Source organism: Malaclemys terrapin, chromosome 9 (assembly GCF_027887155.1).
Source record: "Malaclemys terrapin pileata isolate rMalTer1 chromosome 9, rMalTer1.hap1, whole genome shotgun sequence".
Classification (NCBI taxonomy): Eukaryota; Metazoa; Chordata; order Testudines; family Emydidae; genus Malaclemys; species Malaclemys terrapin.
In genome coordinates, this window is record NC_071513.1 from 26045219 (window position 1) to 26066018 (window position 20800).

Sequence of the window (20800 nt, forward strand, 5' to 3'; positions counted from 1 at the left end):
TGTGTATGTGAGTGCTGTCCCTACCCAACGGGGCCACAAAACAAATACCTCATAAGTTTCTCTCCCATTTGGGAGCAGCAGTCAACGATCCCCAGCACTGTGATAAAGGGCCCAATTGGCTCTCAGAGCATTACCCATAATTAGTACCTGGGACAAAGGGAGCAGAGAAATTAAGCTTCTAACCTTGGAAATAAAAATATCACCATAGGCCCTAAGCTGTAGTAATGCCCCCAACCCAGGCCACACAACAGGGAACCCCATTGATGGACGGGTGCCCTGCCCCCATTGAAGCCTGAAGCTAACTTGTCACATGGATAAACATCCTTGTTTGGCCAAAGAACCCCCTACAAGGCCATTGCAGCTGGATACTGGTTCTGACTCAAGCCCTCACTCCTGGTGTGTGAGGGAGGGTTTGAGTGACACATGTCCCTCCCTCCTTCTCAAGTGACAGGCCAAGTACAAAAGGACTTTATGGGCAAAGTTTTCAGGAGAGGCCACTGATTACAGATGCTTCCAATTCTGGGTCTCAGCTGAAGTACAGTGGGCCTGATTTTTCAGAGGCGCTGAGTCCCTGCAGCTCCATTTGGCATCAGCAGAAGCTGTAGATGCTCATGCACAAGCTGTCTCAATTTGGGTATCCAAAATCTGAGCCACCTAAAATTAGCTGCCATTGTTGAAAATAATGAGGAATCCTTGTGGCACCTTAGAGACTAACAAATTTATTTGGACATAAGCTTTTGTGGGCTAGAACCCACTTCATCAGATGCATGGAGTGGAAAATACAGGAGCAGGTATATATATACACAGGACATGAAAAGATGGGAGTTGCCTTACCAAGTCAGTCTAACGAGACAATTCAATTAACAGTAGAATACCAAGGGATGAAAAATCACTTTTGTAGTGGTAATGAGGGTGGCCCATTTCAAACAGTTGACAAGAAGGTGTGAGTAACAGTAAGTGTGAGTAACAGTAGTAAGCTCTAAGATACAACCGCATTTGCTCCAATCCTTCAGACAGAGACAAACACCTACAGCAATAGTTCTCAAAGTTTTGTACTGGTGACCCCTTTCACATAAGAAGTCTCTGAGTGAAACCCCCCCTTATAAATTAAAAACACTTTTTTATATATTTAACACCATTATAAATGTTGGATGCAAAGCAGGGTTTGGGTTGGAGGCTAACAGCTAGGGTGACCAGACAGCAAGTGTGAAAAATCGGGACGGGAGTGGGGGGTAAAGGAGCCTATATAAGAAAAAGACCCAAAAATCGGGACTGTCCCTATAAAATCGGGACATCTGATCACCCTACTGACAGCTCACAACCCCCCATGTAATAACCTTGCGACCCCCTGAGGGGTCTTTGAGAACCCCTGACCTACAGGATCTCTATCAAGCTTTCTTAAAACTACTATACCCACCTGGTGAAGTGAAGAAACAGATTGACAGAGCCAGAAGGGACCCAAAAGTCATCTACTACAGGACAGGCCCAACAAAGAAAGTAACAGAATGTCACTAGCCGTCACCTACAGCCCCCAACTAAAACCTCTCCAGTGCATCATCAAAGATCTACAATCTATCCGGAAGGATGATCCCTTACTCTCACAGACCTTGGGAGACAGGCCAGTCCTCACTTACAGACAGCCCCCAACCTGAAGCAAATACTCACCAGCAACTACACACCACACAATAAAAACACTAACCCAGGAACCAAACCCTGCAACAAACCCTTGTGCCAACTCTGTCCACATATCTATTCAAGGGACACCGTCATAGGACCTAACCACATCAGCCACACCATCAGGGGCTCATTGACCTGCGCATCTACCAATGTGATATATGCCATCATATGCTAGCAATGCCCCTCTGCCATGTACATTGGCTAAACCGGACAGTCTCTACGCAAAAGAATAAATGGACACAAATCTGACATCAGGAATTACAGCGTTCAAAAAACAGAGGGAGGGGCTTCAATCTCCCTGAACACTCAATAACAGACTTAAAAGTGGCAATTCTTCAACAAAAAAACTTCAAAAACAGACTCCAATGTGAAACTGCAGACCTAGAATTAATTTGCAAACCGGACACCATCAAATTAGGCCTGAATAAAGACTGGGAGTAGATGGGTCATTACAAAACTTAATTTGACCATACTAATTTCCCCCTACTGTTACTCACACCTTCTTGTCAACTGTTTGAAATGGGCCACCCTCATTACCACTATAAAAGTGATTTTTTCCTCCCTTGGTATTCTACTGTTAATTGAATTGTCTCGTTAGACTGACTTGGTAAGGCAACTCCCATCTTTTCATGTCCTGTGTATATATATACCTGCTACTGTATTTTCTACTCCATGCATCTGATGAAGTGGGTTCTAGCTCACAAAAGCTTATGTCCAAATAAATTTGTTAGTCTCTATGGTGCCACAAGGACTCCTCGTTGTTTTTGCTGATACAGACTAACACGGCTACCACTCTGATTGTTGAAAATGTGGTTCTGGACATGTCGGGGGCAGGGCTAAGCACCCCTATGACAGCCAGGCCAGAGGCAGCAGACAGTGACCCATGTTGTTTTGCTGAAGAGCCGGACTTCCTGCAGCTCATGTGGCCACTCCTGTTCAAGTGTGAATTAAACTGCCTACAAAAGGACAGCCTAGACCTGGGCTAGTGAGAGGACATCCTTCTCTGGGAGCCCAAACACCCCACAGCTACTCAGAGCCAAGGCAAGGGCTTTGGAGAGAAAAAGTGCTTAGCAGTATCTAAGCCCCTGCAAGTTCGGGGGGTCTGGGCAGCTCATTGGTTAAATCCCCAGCATGCACTGCGCCTCCCACACTCCTCAGGACCATGTGTTTGTAATTTGTACCATGGTCTGGGCCAGGAAAATCATCGGAAATGGAACGGCATCCTTCCAAGACTCTTAAAGGAACAGCATCTTATTCCTGCAGCACCCTGACTACTAGCTGAGCTTTCAGTGAGTTATGCAGACGTGTGACTTGGCTGGGAGTCGGGATCATTGTGGCAGCTCAGTCACTGACACCACAAAGGGACTCCTGTCCACTCAGATCACACCCAGCAATCAATCTCCAGCCAAAGGCTTTAAACCATGTTTAGGTAAATCTGATACAATGTTGTCCTCAGGAATACGAGCAATTGGACAGCACTGGCTAGCCAAATGCAGTGCAGAGCCCTGCTACTACATTCTGATCCAGAGTTGCAGCACCCTGGCTAGTCCAGCCCTGAGCTCCCACACAGATCTGCCAATGCACTCAGCCCTGACCTACCTAGTCCCTGCTACTCCAGTCCTTGCACACATGAACAGCTTGCTCTGTCTGCTAGTGCAAATTTTAAATTGTGGTTACGATCAGAAATGCGACTGTATAAAAATGGCTCCTCCTTACTCACCAGATCTGAGCACCATGCATGTCAGAGTCAGATCTGCTGACTTCAGGGACAAATTGGTTTTCACAATCTTTTACTCCTGTAAAGCCTACAGGAGCCAGTGCAGCTAGAGTAGAGGGAGCTGGCTCAGTGGTAGCTCCTGCATCACCCACACAATTCTTAACTAACTAGCCAATTGCAGAACCTTATTGCTGGTAAGCCAGAAAGAGCCCAGCCCAGCGCAATTCTCCGATCCCAGGGGAGTTTGCAGCGCTGGCTGCTAGAAAAAAAACGACAGCTTTTCACTTCCAAACGGAGCTAGTTTGATCTGCAGTTAAGATACAATGAACATGGGATTCCACATTTGCCATTTGTATACAGGCATGTTTAGAGCAGAGTGCCACTTTAGATTTCAGGGCACTAGTAGGGTCTGGATACCAGGGATCACCGAGCACAGAGTGAATAGAGGGATTACTAGTACGTGGAGCATAGGCGGAATAGGCTGCCCCCATCAAAACTCCACTCTGAGTTACCTGCACATAGTGTCCTCATCAGGGACCTGTCCTTTTTGTGCAGTGCCACGCCTGGGTGAGGACTTAGCAAACACATTCCCATGCCAGGGATGGACATTTAAAGGATCTCTGTGCCCTGGAATCTAAAGAGTTAACTGTGTGCTCTGGCTGCTGCTGAGTTTTGGGGTGACTTTGTTTTTACAGAGAGGGGATTGCACCCGCCTGAGTGACTCACTCCCTCACTCACAGCACTAGCAGGGTCCAGGAGTCTCACACAGTGCGTAGTGGCTCCGCTGGACACCCACATCAGAGGCAGACGCTGCTAGGACGAATGGGGACACAGCTGGGGCAGGCGCTCTGGAGTCTAAGGACCTGATTCTGCTCCTCCTTACACTGATGAATTGAACATGGTGTGAATGGAGAATCACACCCGAGATTCACTGCCTCCGCAGCCACATTTCACAGATCCTGTTCTCAGAGCAGGGCTGCTGGCTTACAAACCAGGCAAAGCCACTTGCACTCCAGGCCCCCTTAGAAACAGGATTTTCCCTTGCATGGGGAAGGGCCGGTGGTGATAGGTATATCTCATTTGCCCACTTCTCAGAAAAGAGGGTTCCCAGGCTACATAGCTCCCAGTGTAGCCAGGACTGTCTTACAGTCAGGCTGTGTAGTTACTTCCACTAGAAAGACTCATGCTTATTCCATTGATACAGCTGCACTGTGATCTAGGGGTTGGAGCATGGGTTAGGAACCAGGGACTCCAGGGGGCTAAACCTAACTCAACCACTGTCTCACTTTGTGCCCTTGGCCAAGTCATTTCACCTCACTGTGCCTAGTTTCCTCATCTGGGGATACAATCCTTACCCACTTGGTTAATGTCTGCGCAGGGCTTTGAAGGCTATCAGCGCTCAGCAATATTATTAGTCACTTCCACAATGAGCAGCCTGGAGACACCATAGCCAGATTCTTACAGCAATGTGCGAGTGTGTGTGCATGTTTACACCATAGGATCAGGTGGCCCATAGTTAGAAAAGGGCATCTCTTTGTCATTATTTCCTATTGACCTCTCCAAGAATGATCCAAGGAGTCTTAGCGCACCATCAGAGACAAAGGGGATTAAAAAGGCTGGCACCAGCCTGAGGTGCAGAGAGATATCTCCAGGAACCATTCACCCAGGTTCAGCCTGCTTCTCACCCTGGGTCTGGGCACTGGGGATTTGGGCCTCAGGGTCAAAGCCTTTTGGCAGAACAAGCAGGTTTGTAAGTGACAGGTGTCAGAACCTGAAAAAGGAAAAGGGACAGAGAGAGACAAAGATGAGAAGTCAGATGGGCACTTACAGCAGGCAAAGGGCGTACGCCCCAGACACGGACTCGCTGTCTCGCACCAGGAAGCACCCATCCTTCCCAGCTTTGGCCAACAAATCCTCAGCCACAACACGACTGATATCCCGGTGATACCAACTTGCTGCTGTCATTCTCTGCACCAGTTGGGCATGGACCGAAAGTTGTCCCCAAAGGCAAGTCCACACTAGGGATCCTGCTGCCACAGAAGCTCTGGGATCAGCACCTGCTGTCAGTGATCAGGCCAGACTAATGGGGTCCAAGCCAGAGGGTTCAGTACAGAGGCAGTAAGAGCTGTTGAGGGGAGAAGGGCTCCCAGCCCTTGGATAAATTAGGGGCTGAAGATCAGAACACAGCTGTGCCAGCTTCAAATCTGCATGTCCTGCATGTGGTCTCTGATTCATCTGTTCCGCCCATTAGGGGACACTGCCTTGGATCTGCACAACCATGCGAACCGAGCCAGGCGGAACCCCCACGAACATTTAACTTGGTCCAAGCAGAGCCAAATGGGGCTGAAGTTTGCTGAGGAGAGTTGATCGTCCAGAACGCTGGTACACTCTTCATCTCAAATCATTCCGATGGGCCTGCCAGATAGGAGAGGGAACGAGCTGGGGAAGGTAAAGACAAAGGGGCCAGTTAGCAATCGCACTTCTGCCGCAGTGACTTCCAGTAACCGTCTACCCCAGGGAGCTGCCAGGCCCCTGCCTGATCTTCGGTTAGGGGCCTATGGTCCCCGTGAGAGCCTGAACAATCTCTGCAGCAGTGAATGTGACCCTATCACAGGATGACAAAGAGACCCATTCTGTACAGGAGTCCAATAAAAGCAATCTCCCTTTAATAGGGATGCTTAGAAGGGGGAGCTGAGTTCCAGCCCGGGATTCCCTGGGACTGTCCTGGGTAGGGTTACCATACGTCCGGATTTTCCCGGACATGTCCGGCTTTTGGGGGCTCAAATCCCCGTCCGGGGGGAAATCCCCAAAAGCCGGGCATGTCCGGGAAAATCGGGAGGGCTGGGTGGTGCTCGGCCGGGGCCGGCGGTGCGGGGCCGGGGGCATGGTGCCGGGCCGGGGTCCGGGCTGGGAGCCGGGCCGGCCGGGCCGGCGGGGAGCCGGGCCGGCCGGGCCCGCGGGGAGCCGGGCCGGCGGGGAGCCGGGCCGTCCGGGCCCGCGGGGAGCCGGGCCGGCGGGGAGCCGGGTCGGCCGGGCCCGCGGGGAGCCGGGCCGGCGGGGAGCCGGGCCGGCCGGGCCCGCGGGGAGCCGGGCCGGCGGGGAGCCGGGCCGGCGGGGAGCCGGGCCGGCCGGGCCCCTGGGGAGCCGGGCTGGCCGGGCCCGCGGGGAGCCGGGCCGGCGGGGAGCCGGGTCGGCCGGGCCGGCGGGGAGCCGGGTCGGCCGGGCCCGCGGGGAGCCGGGTCGGCCGGGCCCGCGGGGAGCCGGGCCGCCGGGGAGCCGGGGTCCGGCAGTGCTGGGCGGGCCGGGGGTGGTGGGCCGGGTCCGGCACCCCAGGGCCCGAGCCGACCCAGGCTGGAGCCGCCGGGGGGGCTAGCCTGGGCTGCGCCTCCTCCCCCCCACACCCTCCTTACCTGCTTCAGGCTTCCCGCGAATCAAATGTTCGCGGGAAGCAGGGGAGGGGGCGGAGACTTTGGGGAGGGGGCGGGGTTGGGGAGGGGGTATGGGCGGGGCTGGGGGCGGGGGCGGGGGCCGTGGAGTGTCCTCCATTTGGAGGTACAGAATATGGTAACCCTAGTCCTGGGGAGCAGGATCTGTGCTACAGTCAGAAGGGGAGGGAGTTCCCTCAGACTGACTGGTCCCATGGCAAAGGGTATCCATGCTGGGATTCCCTGGGGTCTGTCCAGAGAGCAGCCTAAGGACAGGGCCCATTCACTTCATTAGCCAGAACACACCCAGGCAACCTCCATACAGGGATTTTATGACCTCTTCACACATGTGCCCCATCCAGAGCTTGGGCCATTTCTCCGGAGCACACGAAGCCTGTCCCCTGTGCCTGCGGGGCTCTCAGTCACTCCCTGAGGCAACTTAGTCCTGTGCACTTCGGAAAGCCGACTGAGCCCCGCTAGCTGCTGGTAGCTGTGCTGCGTGCTAAATGTCCACTTGATGATTTCAGTTTCCCCCCGAGCCCATGTCTCCCGACTGCACCAGGCATTCACCCCAGCCTGCTGCAGCTCCCTGCGGGACCCCTAGCTACTGCACCAAAGCCGGACACATCCCAGACTAAGCTTGGATGCTTAGCCCAGGCCCCCACAGTCCTCCCCTCAGGAACACCCAGGCCCAGGAAAACTTTCTCCCGTGGCTTTTTACCACTGTCCCGTGGAGCAGGAAAAACAGCATCACCCTGCCTGCTGGATGGGTCCTCCGTCCTTCACCTGGCTATAGCTGGGCCTGGCTCCTCTCCGCACAGTCTGGTTCTCTCGCTTGTGCTCCTCTTCCTTCTTCTCACCACTTTTCTCTCCTCCGAGGCTGTCAGGACCAGCCTCCTCCTTCCCCCTCCCCCAGGTTCAGTCACTCTGCAGCAGGCGCAGCGGCAGCCGCTCTGCTAGAGGAAGCCAGTATTAGTCATGTGGGTGCAGTACTCACATGCTGCCTCCATTCTCACAGCTCCAGTGGCTCAGGATGCAGCCCTGTTTGCAAGGCAGCCCCAGCCCTGTGGGGAGAGGCAGCCAGAGAGCCCCTCGGGGGGCCAGCTGCTGAGTCCTGGCAGTGTCTTAGCCTTTGCTTCACAGAATCCTCGGGGTCAGCAATGGAAACGGGCACGGCCCATTGGAACACCCGGCTCCTCTCCCAGGAGCCAGGGCAGGGTTGTCTCCTGTTGGACATTGTCAAATGCTTTCTTCTGCATAGTTCAGAAGGTCTCAGGCACTGAGGCATCCAGCCCATGCCCTGGGGAGATCACACCACAGCTTGCTGGCTTGAAAGGTTTTCTCACAACCAGTCTACACTTTTCTTTTCATTGGCCATGTCTGCACTACGGGGACTATAGCGGCTTATCTAGGTCACTGTGGCTATGCAGCATAATCCACTGCATAGACGCAGCTTACAGCAATGGAAGGGGTTCTTACATCGCCGTAGGAACACCACCTCCCCGAGCAGTGGTAGCTAGGTTGACAGAAGCACTTTCTCATCAATCTAGCTACGTCTACACTGTGGCTTAGCTCCGCACAGCTACAGCGCTCCCAGCATATAATAAATAAATATATGGAGATATTCCTATCTCATAGAGCTGGAAGGGACTCTGAAAGGTCATTGAGTCCAGCCCCCTGCCTTCACTAGCAGGCCCAAGTAGATTTTGCCCCAGATCCCTAAGTGGCCCCCTCAAAGATTGAACTCATGATCCTGAGTTTAGTAGGCCAATGCTCAAACCACTGAACTATCCCTCCCCCTAGAGACAGTATTGGATTTTTCACACCCCTGAATGCTGGAACTATATCGGCCTAAAGTTTAAGTGTTGACCAGGCTTTTGTTTCATCCTATTTCTCCTCATTTTACCCCCTGGTATCACCCTAAATAAGTACATTCCTTCCTTGGTGTTGACACCCTTCATGTACTCACAGATTGTGAGCATCAGATTTCAGCCACTGTGGTAGCCGATGACCAGAGCCTCCTTTTCCACTGGTGGAACAGTGGGTTATCTGGGAGCAGACTGCACTGCCCTCGTATGGATTCATTATTCACATTTACTTGGTGAATAGTTGCCTTATGTGGATTGATCGCAGCATGCAATACTCAGTATTTGTGATTTCAGTGTCTTGGTTAGTTTTGATTGCTAGAGCATTCATGTGGTATTATTTCCGATCCGTAAGTAGATAAGCATAAGAGAACTTCTGATATGAATACTCACGCCTGTGACTTGGCCAGTTGCTTTCTATGAACATCCAGGCACGTAAAACTTATTGGATCAAATGTTTTCAGGGAGCAAATACAGAGGGGGCATGCAGTGCTTAAGTTGTACTGAAAGAGGTGCTGGGATTCAAGCAATTTTTTTACATTAATAAATGATGCAGCAAGCTCAGAGGTGCTGGGGCTATGAACTGCCAAGCCTAGAGGTGCCGGGACTCAGCCCTGGAAAGCCCTGGCACAAATTAAGCACTGGGGGCATGAGCTTAGCCTTAGTCAGTGAAAAACTCAAGCATATATTCCCAGAGTCTATTTTAGAGCATTCCTCATCAACCCCTCGTGTTCACACTAGGAAAATTACCTCTTGCTGTTGCCAGGTGTCAGCAAAACATTCAGCTGAATGGGTGCTAGTGCGGCTTAACTGCAAATATAGACCAGAGCAAAACCATGGTTAAAATTTGCTCTATGCTCAGCTCCAGCAAGAGGAGCCTGGTTCAGCCACCTCAGGAGTAATGATGGGTTCCTGAGGGGATCACCTTCCAGCCAGAAGGGTGGGTCTGCCCAGCATGGGGCTTTCAAGGGAGATGGGAAAATAAAGGAGAAAATAGGGAATGGCCCCCTCCCCTACAAACCGACCTCACCAAAAGGAATGGAGAACCCAGCAAGCTCTGCCTGGAGCAAACAGCAGAAACAAACAGCTCTGCTGACTGACCTCCAAGGGTCCCATGGGGTAGGACCTGGTCAGTGGGCCAAGCTTCCCACAAGGACTGCTCTGTGACTCTGCCCTTGGGACACGTGCCAAGGGAGGCTGTCCACATGAGAAGAGAAATTCTCAATGTGTTTGGCATCGGCTGTAATCACACTTATGATGGCACCACATCCCCATCCTCTGGGAGTGGGGAGGGAAGACGTGAATGAAGGGCTTTGGGGTCCTCCTGGAATTTGGGTGAGAATGAATGGTGCGGCTCATGGGAATAGGTAGGCAGGGCAGAGCGGCAATACCGCCAGAGCTTCATAGGCTCTTCCCAGCCAGAAATCCTGAGCTTCAGTCAGCGCAGCTATAAATAGGCTGTTAGAGGGAGTCAGTGTGTGTGTGTGTGCGCGCGTGTGCGCAGTGCTGGTGCAGGGAGGTACTCTGCTGTGGCCACTGGCTCCTGAGAGAGAAGCTAATTAGGGTTTTGTTAGGATGATTATCAGCACAGAGTTCAATTAATTACAGATGAGCAACAGCCACCATCTGTCACTGGGGAGGCTGTGGAAAGGTGAGACCGGAAGGGCAAAGAGAGGGTGATGGGTGACAGCCAAGGCCCAGCAGGAGGAGGGGCCCAGGTCTCAGGCCAGGAGAGGTGCCCCTCTGCCTTAGAACCAAGGCCTATGACCCTCCAGCAACATGGGATGCAACAAATCATAAAGCCAGCTCTGCCTCTGAGCCTCTTTAGATCCCTTACTCAGCCCTTTTCTCTGCAGAATTGACACGTGCCTTCAGCACAGGATGACTGTACCTCCCGCGCTTCGTTTTACTGTGACTGCAAGAACCACAGGGACTATGGCTTGGACAGCACTCATCTGCTCAGTCTTCTGTAGTGAGCAAGGCAGAGGTTCTTAGGGCTGAATGAGGAGTATGAGTGAATGTCCTGGTCCCCCGAGGGCAGGCTGGGGGGGGGGGGGGGGGGCTGAAGAGGTCAGGGTGGGGAGCCCTGTGCTAGAGGACCTTGGAAAGCCCAGGAGTGAAGGAAGCTGGGGACTGAGACCTTGAATCTCAGCTGCAGCTGGTGTAGTCCAGAATGTAGGATGCGCAAAGGTGGCTGTGCACCCCCTTCACAGTTCCTGGGTCTGCTGGGGACAGGTTTAGCCTCTGCTGTTAGCTTTACCAGACCCAGCCTGCAATGGTCCCCAAGGAACTCTTTAGCAGCTCAGAGCAGCCATGCCCCATCCTTCCCCAACACACCTTCTCCTTGCTCTGGGCCTACCCCTGAATTGCGGCCCGTGGAGGGCAATTCCGCTGACCCTGCAATCTCCTTTACTCCAGGACTATTCCCAGCAGGGAGAACACAAAGGAAAATCAGGATTCTACAACCATTTACATAAAACTGCAAGATCTGAAGTGGCCAAAGCTTCTTTCCAAGGGTGGCAGCATCATGCTGCTTCCTGTACACTTTGGTTACTGTCACATTTACCCTTTAACATCAGTGGGAGGGTCTGTGGGCTGGTCTGCTGGGAGGTTCCGGAGAACCTTTGCTGCCTGCTTTGTTTTCAGTTGGTGGCTCCCTGGGTTGTGAGCAGCTCCGCTGTGTTTGTGTCTCTGACCCCTTCGGGGCAATGGTGAGGGAGAGACGCTAAAGGCTGATACTAAGTCCTCTGGTGATATAATGTGTGTAAGCAGGACAGGCTGCTCACCAGTTACACAAGCCACCAGGATCAGAAATAGCAATCAATGGACAGCCAGGAGACTAGCTACTTAGGGACTCTTTCCATAGAGTCACAGAGGAAGCTGCCCAGGGACCCTCTCCAATACAGATTTGGCTAGTAGGGGGGTGCTTATCTCCCCTTTTAGACAAGCAGGGGTTATTTAACAGCATTGCACTAATTTGTCAGACCTAAGAGGATGCCCAGATCTGGGAGCAGAGCTTGGTGATTAATGCCACTCACACGCCTTAATCCAGACCAGAGAAGGAAAGACAGTTTGAAGCTTTGAGGGACTTTGGGAAATGACGAGAATCTGAATCAGTCATACAATGGCTCCAGCACAGGAGCTCTGTAGTGTTTATGTAACGATGGGGGATGCATGCACATACAGACACCATGGCTGTCAGCTGGGATCATATTTCGGGCCTTGAGCACCAGAAGTACAGGCTTTTACTGCTTGAGTTAAGGGAGAGCTCCATTAGCTGTGAGACAGTAGTAGGCTGTTCTGTCACTGGAACCAGCTACTATAGGGATACATGATCACACACACACACACCAGTGTATTAAACGCAGGCTCTATTTCAGGGCTGGCCAACCTGTGGCTCTGGAGCCACATGCGGCTCTTCAGAAGTTAATATGCAGCTCCTTGTATAGGCACCGACTCCGGGGCTGGAGCTACAGACACCAACTTTCCAGTGTGCTGAGGGGTGCTCACTGCTCAACCCCTGGCTCTGCCACAGGCCCAGCCCCCACTCCACCCCTTCCCGCCCCCTCCCCTGAGCCTGCTGTGCCCTCGCTCCTCCCCCCTCCCTCCCAGAGCCTCCTGCATGCCACGAAACAGCTGATTGGGAGGTTCTGGGAGGGAGGGGGAGGCGCTGATCGGTGGGGCTGCTGATGGGTGGGAGGCACTGGGAGCAGGACGGGGGAGTGTTGGGGGGCTGCTGATGTATTACTGGTTTCAGAGTAGCAGCCGTGTTAGTCTGTATCCGCAAAAAGAAGAACAGGAGTACTTGTGGCACCTTAGAGACTAACAAATTTATTAGAGCATAAGCTTTCGTGGACTACAGCCCACTTCTCATGTATTACTGTGGCTCTTTGGCAATGTATATTGGTAAATTCTGGCTCCTTCTCAGGCTCAGGTTGGCCACCCCTGTTCTATTTGGAACACAATGTGTTATGCACTGGGTGGGTGGCCACCTCAAAGTGAAAATGTATTGAGGAGAATAACAACATGGGGGCTCTACATTCAGAGCTGGGCTGGGCTGGCCTGTTAAGTGGTGAGAGGGCAGGTATGTTAACACCTTTCCCAAGCTGCCATTTGTGCTCCAGAATCTCAGCTCTCATTTGTCAATAAAGTAAATCTAAAGCTGCTGTGGTTGCATGTGAAAACATGTGAATGGAGTGTAAAGGTTGTAGTGATTTCTGCCTGAGTCTGGAACAATGGCTCTGAGAGGTGTGAACTGGCCCATGCATCTCAATGAGGGGTTAACTCTGATGCCCAGTGAAGATTATTTAAAAGCTAGCATTGTAACTATTCCATTGTTCATTAAAATATGTGGGAAGGGAAAGGTGGGATGTGGGGGAGGAAGGTCTCTAATCTCCACAATCGTCTGGGAGTGGCATCTCATTTTGGCACCATGGTGGATGGCATTTGGGAGATATCAATACTGGCTTTCTCTCCCTGTCAAGGAGCAAAGCCCTGGGAGCCTAGCAGAGTTCAGGAAGGCATTCCAGCCCACCAACGGGGAGCCATGCTCAAGGAGCCCAGTAGAGCCAAGCAAACACCCATAGTCATATTCCAAACATCTACTCAATCTGCAGTGAGTGGTGCCTCATGTGTGTGCAGTTTATTTTGTGGGGTGGGGCTTGGAAGAGTACCATCACCTTTTTTTCACCAACTTGACCCCTGAATTAATATGTTAAAATGTGAGTTTTCCAGGAAGCTTCCAGAGCCCCCTGTCACCATGTTGCTCTCCATAGCTGTGCAAGGCATTGGGGTCTCTAAGACGTCCAGGGTGAGGATGGAGGATAGGATTCAGAGAGGGCAAGCCTCCATTTGAATGCAGAGGAAAGCAGGAGACTTCCAGAGGGAGTTATGGCAAGTTGGTTAAACGCCTTACTACTGGTGTTGGTTGCTGCTGTGATACAGAGCTGACTTTGCAGAACTTTGAAAGTCCCCTGCTTAGCTCTGCATTCCAATGGGGGCTGCATTCCCTGAGACAAGCCTCAGTCTACCTCAGAGTCTCAGAATACCTTCCTGGTGGCTCCACTTTGGCTGTTCATTGCAATGCTATTGCTATAGGCTGCACAATGGTTCCCTCTGCTCTGTGAGTCAGTGTCATAAGTGGGCTCTCTTTATATGTCCCTGCACTTTTCCTGTGGCCTCAGTTGGCTTTTATCATAGCCAAGGGATCAGATGTGCCTCCTGAGTCCTTGTGCCCACTGCTCCCACCCAACCCTGGTGGCACTTCATCCTCTTGTCTGCATCTCCTCTGATGTAGACCTTACACACCCAGAGTTACAGCTCTTCTGAGTGGGAATTGTGCACAGAGGGAGCGAGCAGTGCATTCTCAGAGCCATGTCATCCTCCCCAGTGTAGCCATGTGCCCTGCACAGTATCGCAGGGACTCCCTGCAGGACCAGCACACACACTCCAGAGTAAGAGGATCCGAAAAGGGCAAGACTGACAGCTTCTGTCTTATCATAGATAGAATCATAGAATATCAGGGGTGGAAGGGACCTCAGGAGGTCATCTAGTCCAACCCCCTGCTCAAAGCAGGACCAGTCCCTAGACAGATTTTTACCCCAGTTCCCTAAATGGCCCCCTCAAGGATTGAACTCACAACCCTGGGTTTAGCAGGCCAATGCTCAAACCACTGAGCTATGGGGGTAGGATATGGAGCCCCTATACACACGTCAGACTCTGTTAATGGAGTTGGAGCATGGATCCTCCATACACATTTCACATGCTGTTAATAAGGATAGCAGAGTAAATGGGGCCAACTTCTGATGCAGACCAAACCCTTAATCCTGACCCTACCAGAGGGAGCTAGAGTAGTTTGCGGGGAAGGGACATCACCAGGACCAAAGGAATGGTGAAGAGTTTTCACTGGTTTTATTTTCCGTACAGCCCAACCTTTGTCCTTCCAGACTTACGAAGGATTAGTGCCTCCAAAAGATCAGTGAGTGCACCCTGCCAACCTGCACAGTACCGTCACTGCAGAGACCCTTGTCCTGTGGAGACCCACAATGCTCCAGCTAGCTAGTTAGGGACCTCTCAGCACCCAGAATCAATTTCTGCTCCTATGTTGCATCCCTTTTCCCCCACCCTTTGTCTGCCTTGTCTTAATTATAAGCTCTTTGGGATAGGGGCTGTGTTTTATTATGTTTTTGTACTGCTTCTAGCACAATGGGGTCTTAATCCTCATTGGGAGGCACTATGGCACTAGATAGATAGATAGATAGATAGATAGATAGATAGATAGATAGATAGATAGATAATACCAGCAAGATGTTGTCAGGTTGGATGGATTCCATGGGGTCTGAAAAGATTAGGACTAAGTCTGTCCGTTCTGGCTACTGGATATGCTAAGGGTCTGGAAGAACCTGATGATTGCAAATGCCAAGAAGGGGGAGAGACTATTTATTAATGGGACCAAACTAGGAGGAATGGAACGGAAAATCCAAAAGAAAGTCTGAGAGGCAATCAGGAAGCATTGCCAACCTGTGAGATTGATCAGGCTGTGGAATCATCTCAGAAGAGAAGGGCTGGGAAATGCAGACCTAGAGACATTTAAAACTGGACTGGCAATGCACTAGATGGGACCTAAGTGTTGATACCAATGGATTCAATTCTTTATTGATAAGACATCAGATAACTCAACTCAGTTTATTGAGCATAGATAAATCAGCACAATACAGAAAGGGTTAAATACTTTACCCAATCAGGAGAACAGGCTTGCAGCTTACATCTTCACTGTCCCAAATGGATTACAACTACCTGTTTTTATACCCCACTTGTTTACAACAGATAGAAAATTCTACAGATTCCACTTCATTAATTAAAGCACTTACGCACCTGTTCTGATCTAGTTTCTAATTATTTTGCAGGTCACAAAGATATCTGAAAGCATCTTATACCAATTATCCCTAAAACTAGCACTGTTCATATTTGGCAAGCCTTAACAGAACATACATCTTCTTTTTGTTGGTTCCTATATGTACAAGGAACAGTGTCATACACAGTTTACCTATTAGTACATTTCTACTATAAGCTTAGCATGAATTGAAAAGCATGACAGAAGTATGTTCATAGTTATACAACTTAGCATATGTGATATTGTCTGACATAAGGCTTTTCTCAGGCACTCCTTTTCAGGCACTTCTGGAAACTGGAGCCCCTCCCTCATGGGAAAGGCCCTGTGTAAATTACAGTTCTATTTTATTTTAATTTTTTTAGAAAATTCATGCCAGTGTAAACAGCAAAGTGTTGAATTTTACAGAGTTTTCATGGAATTAATTTTACAACTAAATTTAATCAGTTTCAGGGACAAAAGCTCACAGTTTGGGGGCATTTTCACGATTTCCATGCTCTCCATGAAACTGTGGTTTATACAAGGCCCAACTGATGGGCAAATGGAGAGACTCCCTGCTATCTGAGAACGGAATAACCTCAGATATTGAAACAGCTGGGATGAACTACCTCCAAGACTACTGTTGGGTGGATCTAACATGTCATTAGTCTTTATTACCAGCAGGTGTCACTGTCCTCAATTCAGGAATAAAAATGAGCACACTGTGAGCAACTAGGAAATAGTTAACTCAAGCACCTATACCCACCCTGTCCAAGCCAGCCTCTGCACTATCACAGGTCTGCTCAGTGAGATGGCCTGATACGTTCCCTTATGTCTACACCAGATAGCAAGTGTAAAAAATCGGGAAAGGGTGTGAGGGATAATAGGTGCCTATATAAGAAAAAGCTCCCAAAATTGGGACTGTCAATATAAAATCAGGACATCTGTTCACCCTACTTATGTCTGCACACACTCACGCTCTAACACAGGCATGACAGAGCTGCAGTCACCTATTCAATCCCTTCAGTCTTTTAAGCGAAATGGGACAAGGAAGAGGTCTTTGTATCTGCACCCAGATCAGATTGAGGATAGGGTCTGAAGGTGCACCAGGGTCCGAGTTCAGATTCCATGGCGCAGAAATTGCAGCAGTTATTCTCAAGAGATTTGCCTGCATCTGAACTGGAACCAGAAAATAGGCTTCTTCTGGGTTTGATCCAACCCAGAGCCCAAATGGAGGGGTGGGTTTGGATCTGAGGAAGCTCTTAAGGGGTTCAGATTTGAGGATCCAGTTCCAATCTCGACTTTAAACAGTGTTTGAATGTGGGGGAAGGGGTTCAAGTGGGAGGGATGTGCCCAAAGTTGCTTCTTAGGCATGGTCTACACTTAAAACTTAGATTGACATAGCTACGACACTCTTAAGTGTGAAAAATCCAGACCCTTGAGTGCTGTAGCTATGCCAACCCATCCCCTCTGAGATCCAGATAAGTCAAAGGAACTGGTAGGGAGGTGGCAGAAAAACCCCTCCTGTCACTATAGTCTGCGTCTATGGTTCAGAGTTACAATGGTATAGTCACGACACTGTAGCTATGCCACTATAGCGCCTGTAGTGCAGACATGGCCTAAGGTTGTATACGCTTTGGGCAGTGACTGTCTTTTTGTTCTGTGTTTGTACAGTGCCTAGTACCATGGGGTCCTGGTCCCCGATGGGCTCCTAAGCACTAAAATCATACAAATAATAATAATTATAATAAGAGAAAAAAAGGTGGAAAATGCACTCCTCCTACCCTCCCACTCCAAACCCTGTCTTTCTTCTACACGTTCCCAAGGTATCCATCTGATTAACACTGCTGAACTTTTGCCTTGTTGGATAATAAGATCCTTGGCTGTTGCCAGTTTCTTCCTCTACGTTTGTTCAGTGCCCAGAACAATAGGAACCCAATCCTGGCCGAGGCCTTTGGATGCTACCAAAATGCAAATAAATAACAAAGAATCATAACTGCTTAGACAAAATGTAAATGCTAATTAGAGAGAAATGCTAAGGATAGCTAGAGGAATGTCAGCTAAGGAGAGGTTTCAGAGTAACAGCCGTGTTAGTCTGTATCCGCAAAAAGAAGAACAGGAGTACTTGTGGCACCTTAGAGACTAACAAATTTATTAGAGCATAAGCTTTCGTGGACTACAGCCCACTTATGCATCCGAAGAAGTGGGCTGTAGTCCACGAAAGCTTATGCTCTAATAAATTTGTTAGTCTCTAAGGTGCCACAAGTACTCCTGTTCTTCTTTCAGCTAAGGAGGTTAGGTTGAAACACGATGCGGGGGACGAGGGGGTTTTCATGCACTCACATGGATCGGAGTGACCAGAAGAGAATACGTTGTTTTGTGCTTGCTCAAACAAGCCCACAAAGATTTGGCCGAAAGCTATTATCTCTGAGAGTGCAGATGGGAGTTCAGACTGGAAAGGCCGAATCAGGTGTGTGCATCCCTACACTGATACACATGCTTGCATACACTAGCAAACACACTGTCCTGTGCCTGACTACAGTGGGCTAGTGAAAAGCCTGAGATGTTTCTTCTAGCCGACCTATCCCCCACACCTGGTCCGTAATTCAAAAAAAGAGCCATTGAATACATTAGTTGTTTTAGTCAGGGAAATAAGTTCTTCCCCACTGGATCCAGATAATGGGAAATAAACTGAACTGAACCTCTCGACTGTGGTTCCTTGCATCCTGCCTGGACAATATTCTGACTGATCTATCCACCTTCATTTTCTGTAGTGTTCATGGCCACTGCACCACTGAAAGAAAGCAGGCTTTAAGGGCTATCCTAAGAGCCTGAGTCTCAGGCCAAAACCTGGAGATTAGGCAGCTTTGATACATGCTGAGGGTTCTCCATCCCCGCTCATCACAGGTGCCTGTGTAACTACCACCAAGAACACAGACCTGCCCACTCCTATGGCTGTATCTCTACCCACTACATCTGTGCAGAACAGGTCTCTCAGGAGTGTGCATCCTGTTCCCTGCAAGACTGTCACTAGAAAGGTCACAGTTCATGTGTCCTCCTGACCTTGATGGAAATAGCCAGTGCTAATCTACAGACTAAGCAGCTCTCCTGTGTACAATTACAGGATCACAAGCCCCAGCGATGGGCAACGTGTTCTGACAGATAAAACCCTCCCAGCAGAGGCTGGCTTGACAAAGATGCTTCTTTTCAGCTTACAGAGACCTGAGAGCACAGGTGGGCTTAGGGTGACCAGATGTCCCGATTTTATAGGGACAGTCCCGATTTTGGGGTCTTTTTCTTATATAGGCTCCTATTCCCCCCCACCTCCTGTCCCGATTTTTCACATTTGCTGTCTGGTCACCCTAGGTGGGCTAAGCGTGAGGAGGGGGTACACAGTGATTAAAGGTTGGTGACAGAGTTCATGAGCATCAGAGATCCCTGGCAGCCCTGGGAGATGGGCATAGAGGGGTCCCAGAGGCAAATCTATGAGACCCAGAATCAGAGATCTTTACAGTCCAATATTCCACCTTCCCTACTCCCCTGCTGCTTTTGGGAGTCAGCTACCTTGTGAATGCACCAACCATGAAGCACAATGGCAAAGCAATAAAAATAAATACAAATGCTCATAGGAACCTGAGCCTCAACTATCTACAGTACCGCTGGAGCCCTGCAGGGCTGTCGGAACAGGGTAGCAGAGGCCTAGGAGCGGAAACAGAAACAAAAGCATACTTAAGGCAACCTAGGCCTGGGATTGTGTCTGAGCACAGACCCTGGTGAGCTCATTCATGCACTATACCTTGCACGCACAAATGGTAGCATGTCCGTGCACAAACCCCACTAGTGCTCAGTCAGTCTGTGCTGGATTTGTGTTTGCAGAGGCGTTTGTCCTGCCCATCTTTCAGTGGTGCCTGCGAAGCTGCACAAGCACAAATACAGGCCACATTCTAAAGCACAGGACAAGGACTGCACTTGGAATTGACAAAGTGGCAATAAAGCCCTTGGCCTATAGATTTGGCACTGTTGTCATTTTCCCAGTCTGCCAGACAATACAGTAGTTCTTGATCCTATAGCTTAGTTGTGCTCAGTGTAATGCTTAGTGAATAACATACACGAGCCCCAGAGAATTCAGGTATCAGGCTTACGCTGCTGCACATCTGATGCTGTGCAATCCCACCACAAAAGAGCTGCTTCTGTTACAGATGTTGATGGCTGGGAGGTCTCTTTTCTCATCTCCTAGTAACAGCACCGACATAGCCAGGCACAAATGTTCTTTGCTGCATTCAAAGTCTTCACACATCCCCAGATTTGCTACTTGATCAGATAAACAGAAAGGCTAAACCCTTATCTTCTCCTTAGCAGGTGGAATTTGCAGGGTTTATATTCACCCTGTGGGATTTTTTTGTTCTTGGGTTTTATAAACGCTAAACTGCTCCATAATGGCTGCCTCATAATGGGCACTTCTGGCTGGGTTCTGATAATAGTCCTTGGGATCTGAGCTTCATTCTCAGACCAGAACCCCTCAGTGTAAAAACACATAGTCTTGTGTTGCTGTGAGTGCAGTCACTATCCTGCTGCCAGGTGCAATCACAGGAACTCAACAAATCTCTCCTGGTGGGAGAGGAGACTTTGGCGCACTCTGTATGCAGAGCGATCAGCACATGTTGCAGCGCATTGCAAATTGACAGAAATCACCAATTTTTTTCCCCAAAGAAAACTCATTCCAGGAGGATTTTCTTGCTGAAGGAGGGAAGGAGACTTTGTTGTTGAATTTCTTTTCCTGGGGTTTTAGCTGTGATCAGAGGCTGTTGTAACTCTGAACTCACACTCTGTCAGAGGCCAAAGAGAATGGGCTTCATCTAGTACTTTAGTAAGACCTTCCTCTCTCCCTCCCTCTCCCTTTGGCAAAATATGTCACCCCATTTGACAACTCTGACAGCCTGGGACTGCGCCAGCTGATAGCCAGACAGATAGTGCTGTAGAATATTTCCCATGAATGAGCTCAAGTGGTTCCTGATCTTGCTGCTTCCGGGGGCCTGGCACTCCCTTCACATTGACTGGCAAATCAGATTATGTGCTGGTATTAATATAGCATGATCCAATGGCTGGAAGCTGAAGCTAGACAAATTTAGACTGGAAATAAGGCATAACAGTGGGGGTAATTAACCATTGTAACCGTTTATGAAGGGTCGTGGTGAATTCTCCATCACTGACAATTTTTAAACCAAGGTTGGATGTTTTCCTTAAAGTT

General features: G+C 49.9%; 1 protein-coding gene across 5 annotated transcripts in view; it reads right to left on the reverse strand.

Moving 5' to 3' along the window:
- The window catches only part of LOC128843214 (phosphatidylinositol 3,4,5-trisphosphate 5-phosphatase 2-like), a 30173-nt gene extending 22488 nt beyond the window's left edge, over nt 1-7685 (reverse strand). For 3 of the 5 annotated variants that reach the window (XM_054039846.1, XM_054039843.1, XM_054039847.1), the window contains exons 1-2: nt 7541-7641; nt 5223-5833 (exon numbers count right to left, since the gene is read on the reverse strand). In XM_054039846.1, coding sequence (XP_053895821.1) covers nt 5223-5359 — 137 coding nt within the window. In that variant the 5' untranslated portion in view covers nt 5360-5833; nt 7541-7641. Of the gene's footprint in view, nt 1-5222; nt 5834-7540 lie in introns of all 5 variants that reach the window. The other 2 variants (XM_054039844.1, XM_054039845.1) reach the window with 2 other exon arrangements.
- Between the last annotated feature and the right edge of the window lie 13115 nt (nt 7686-20800).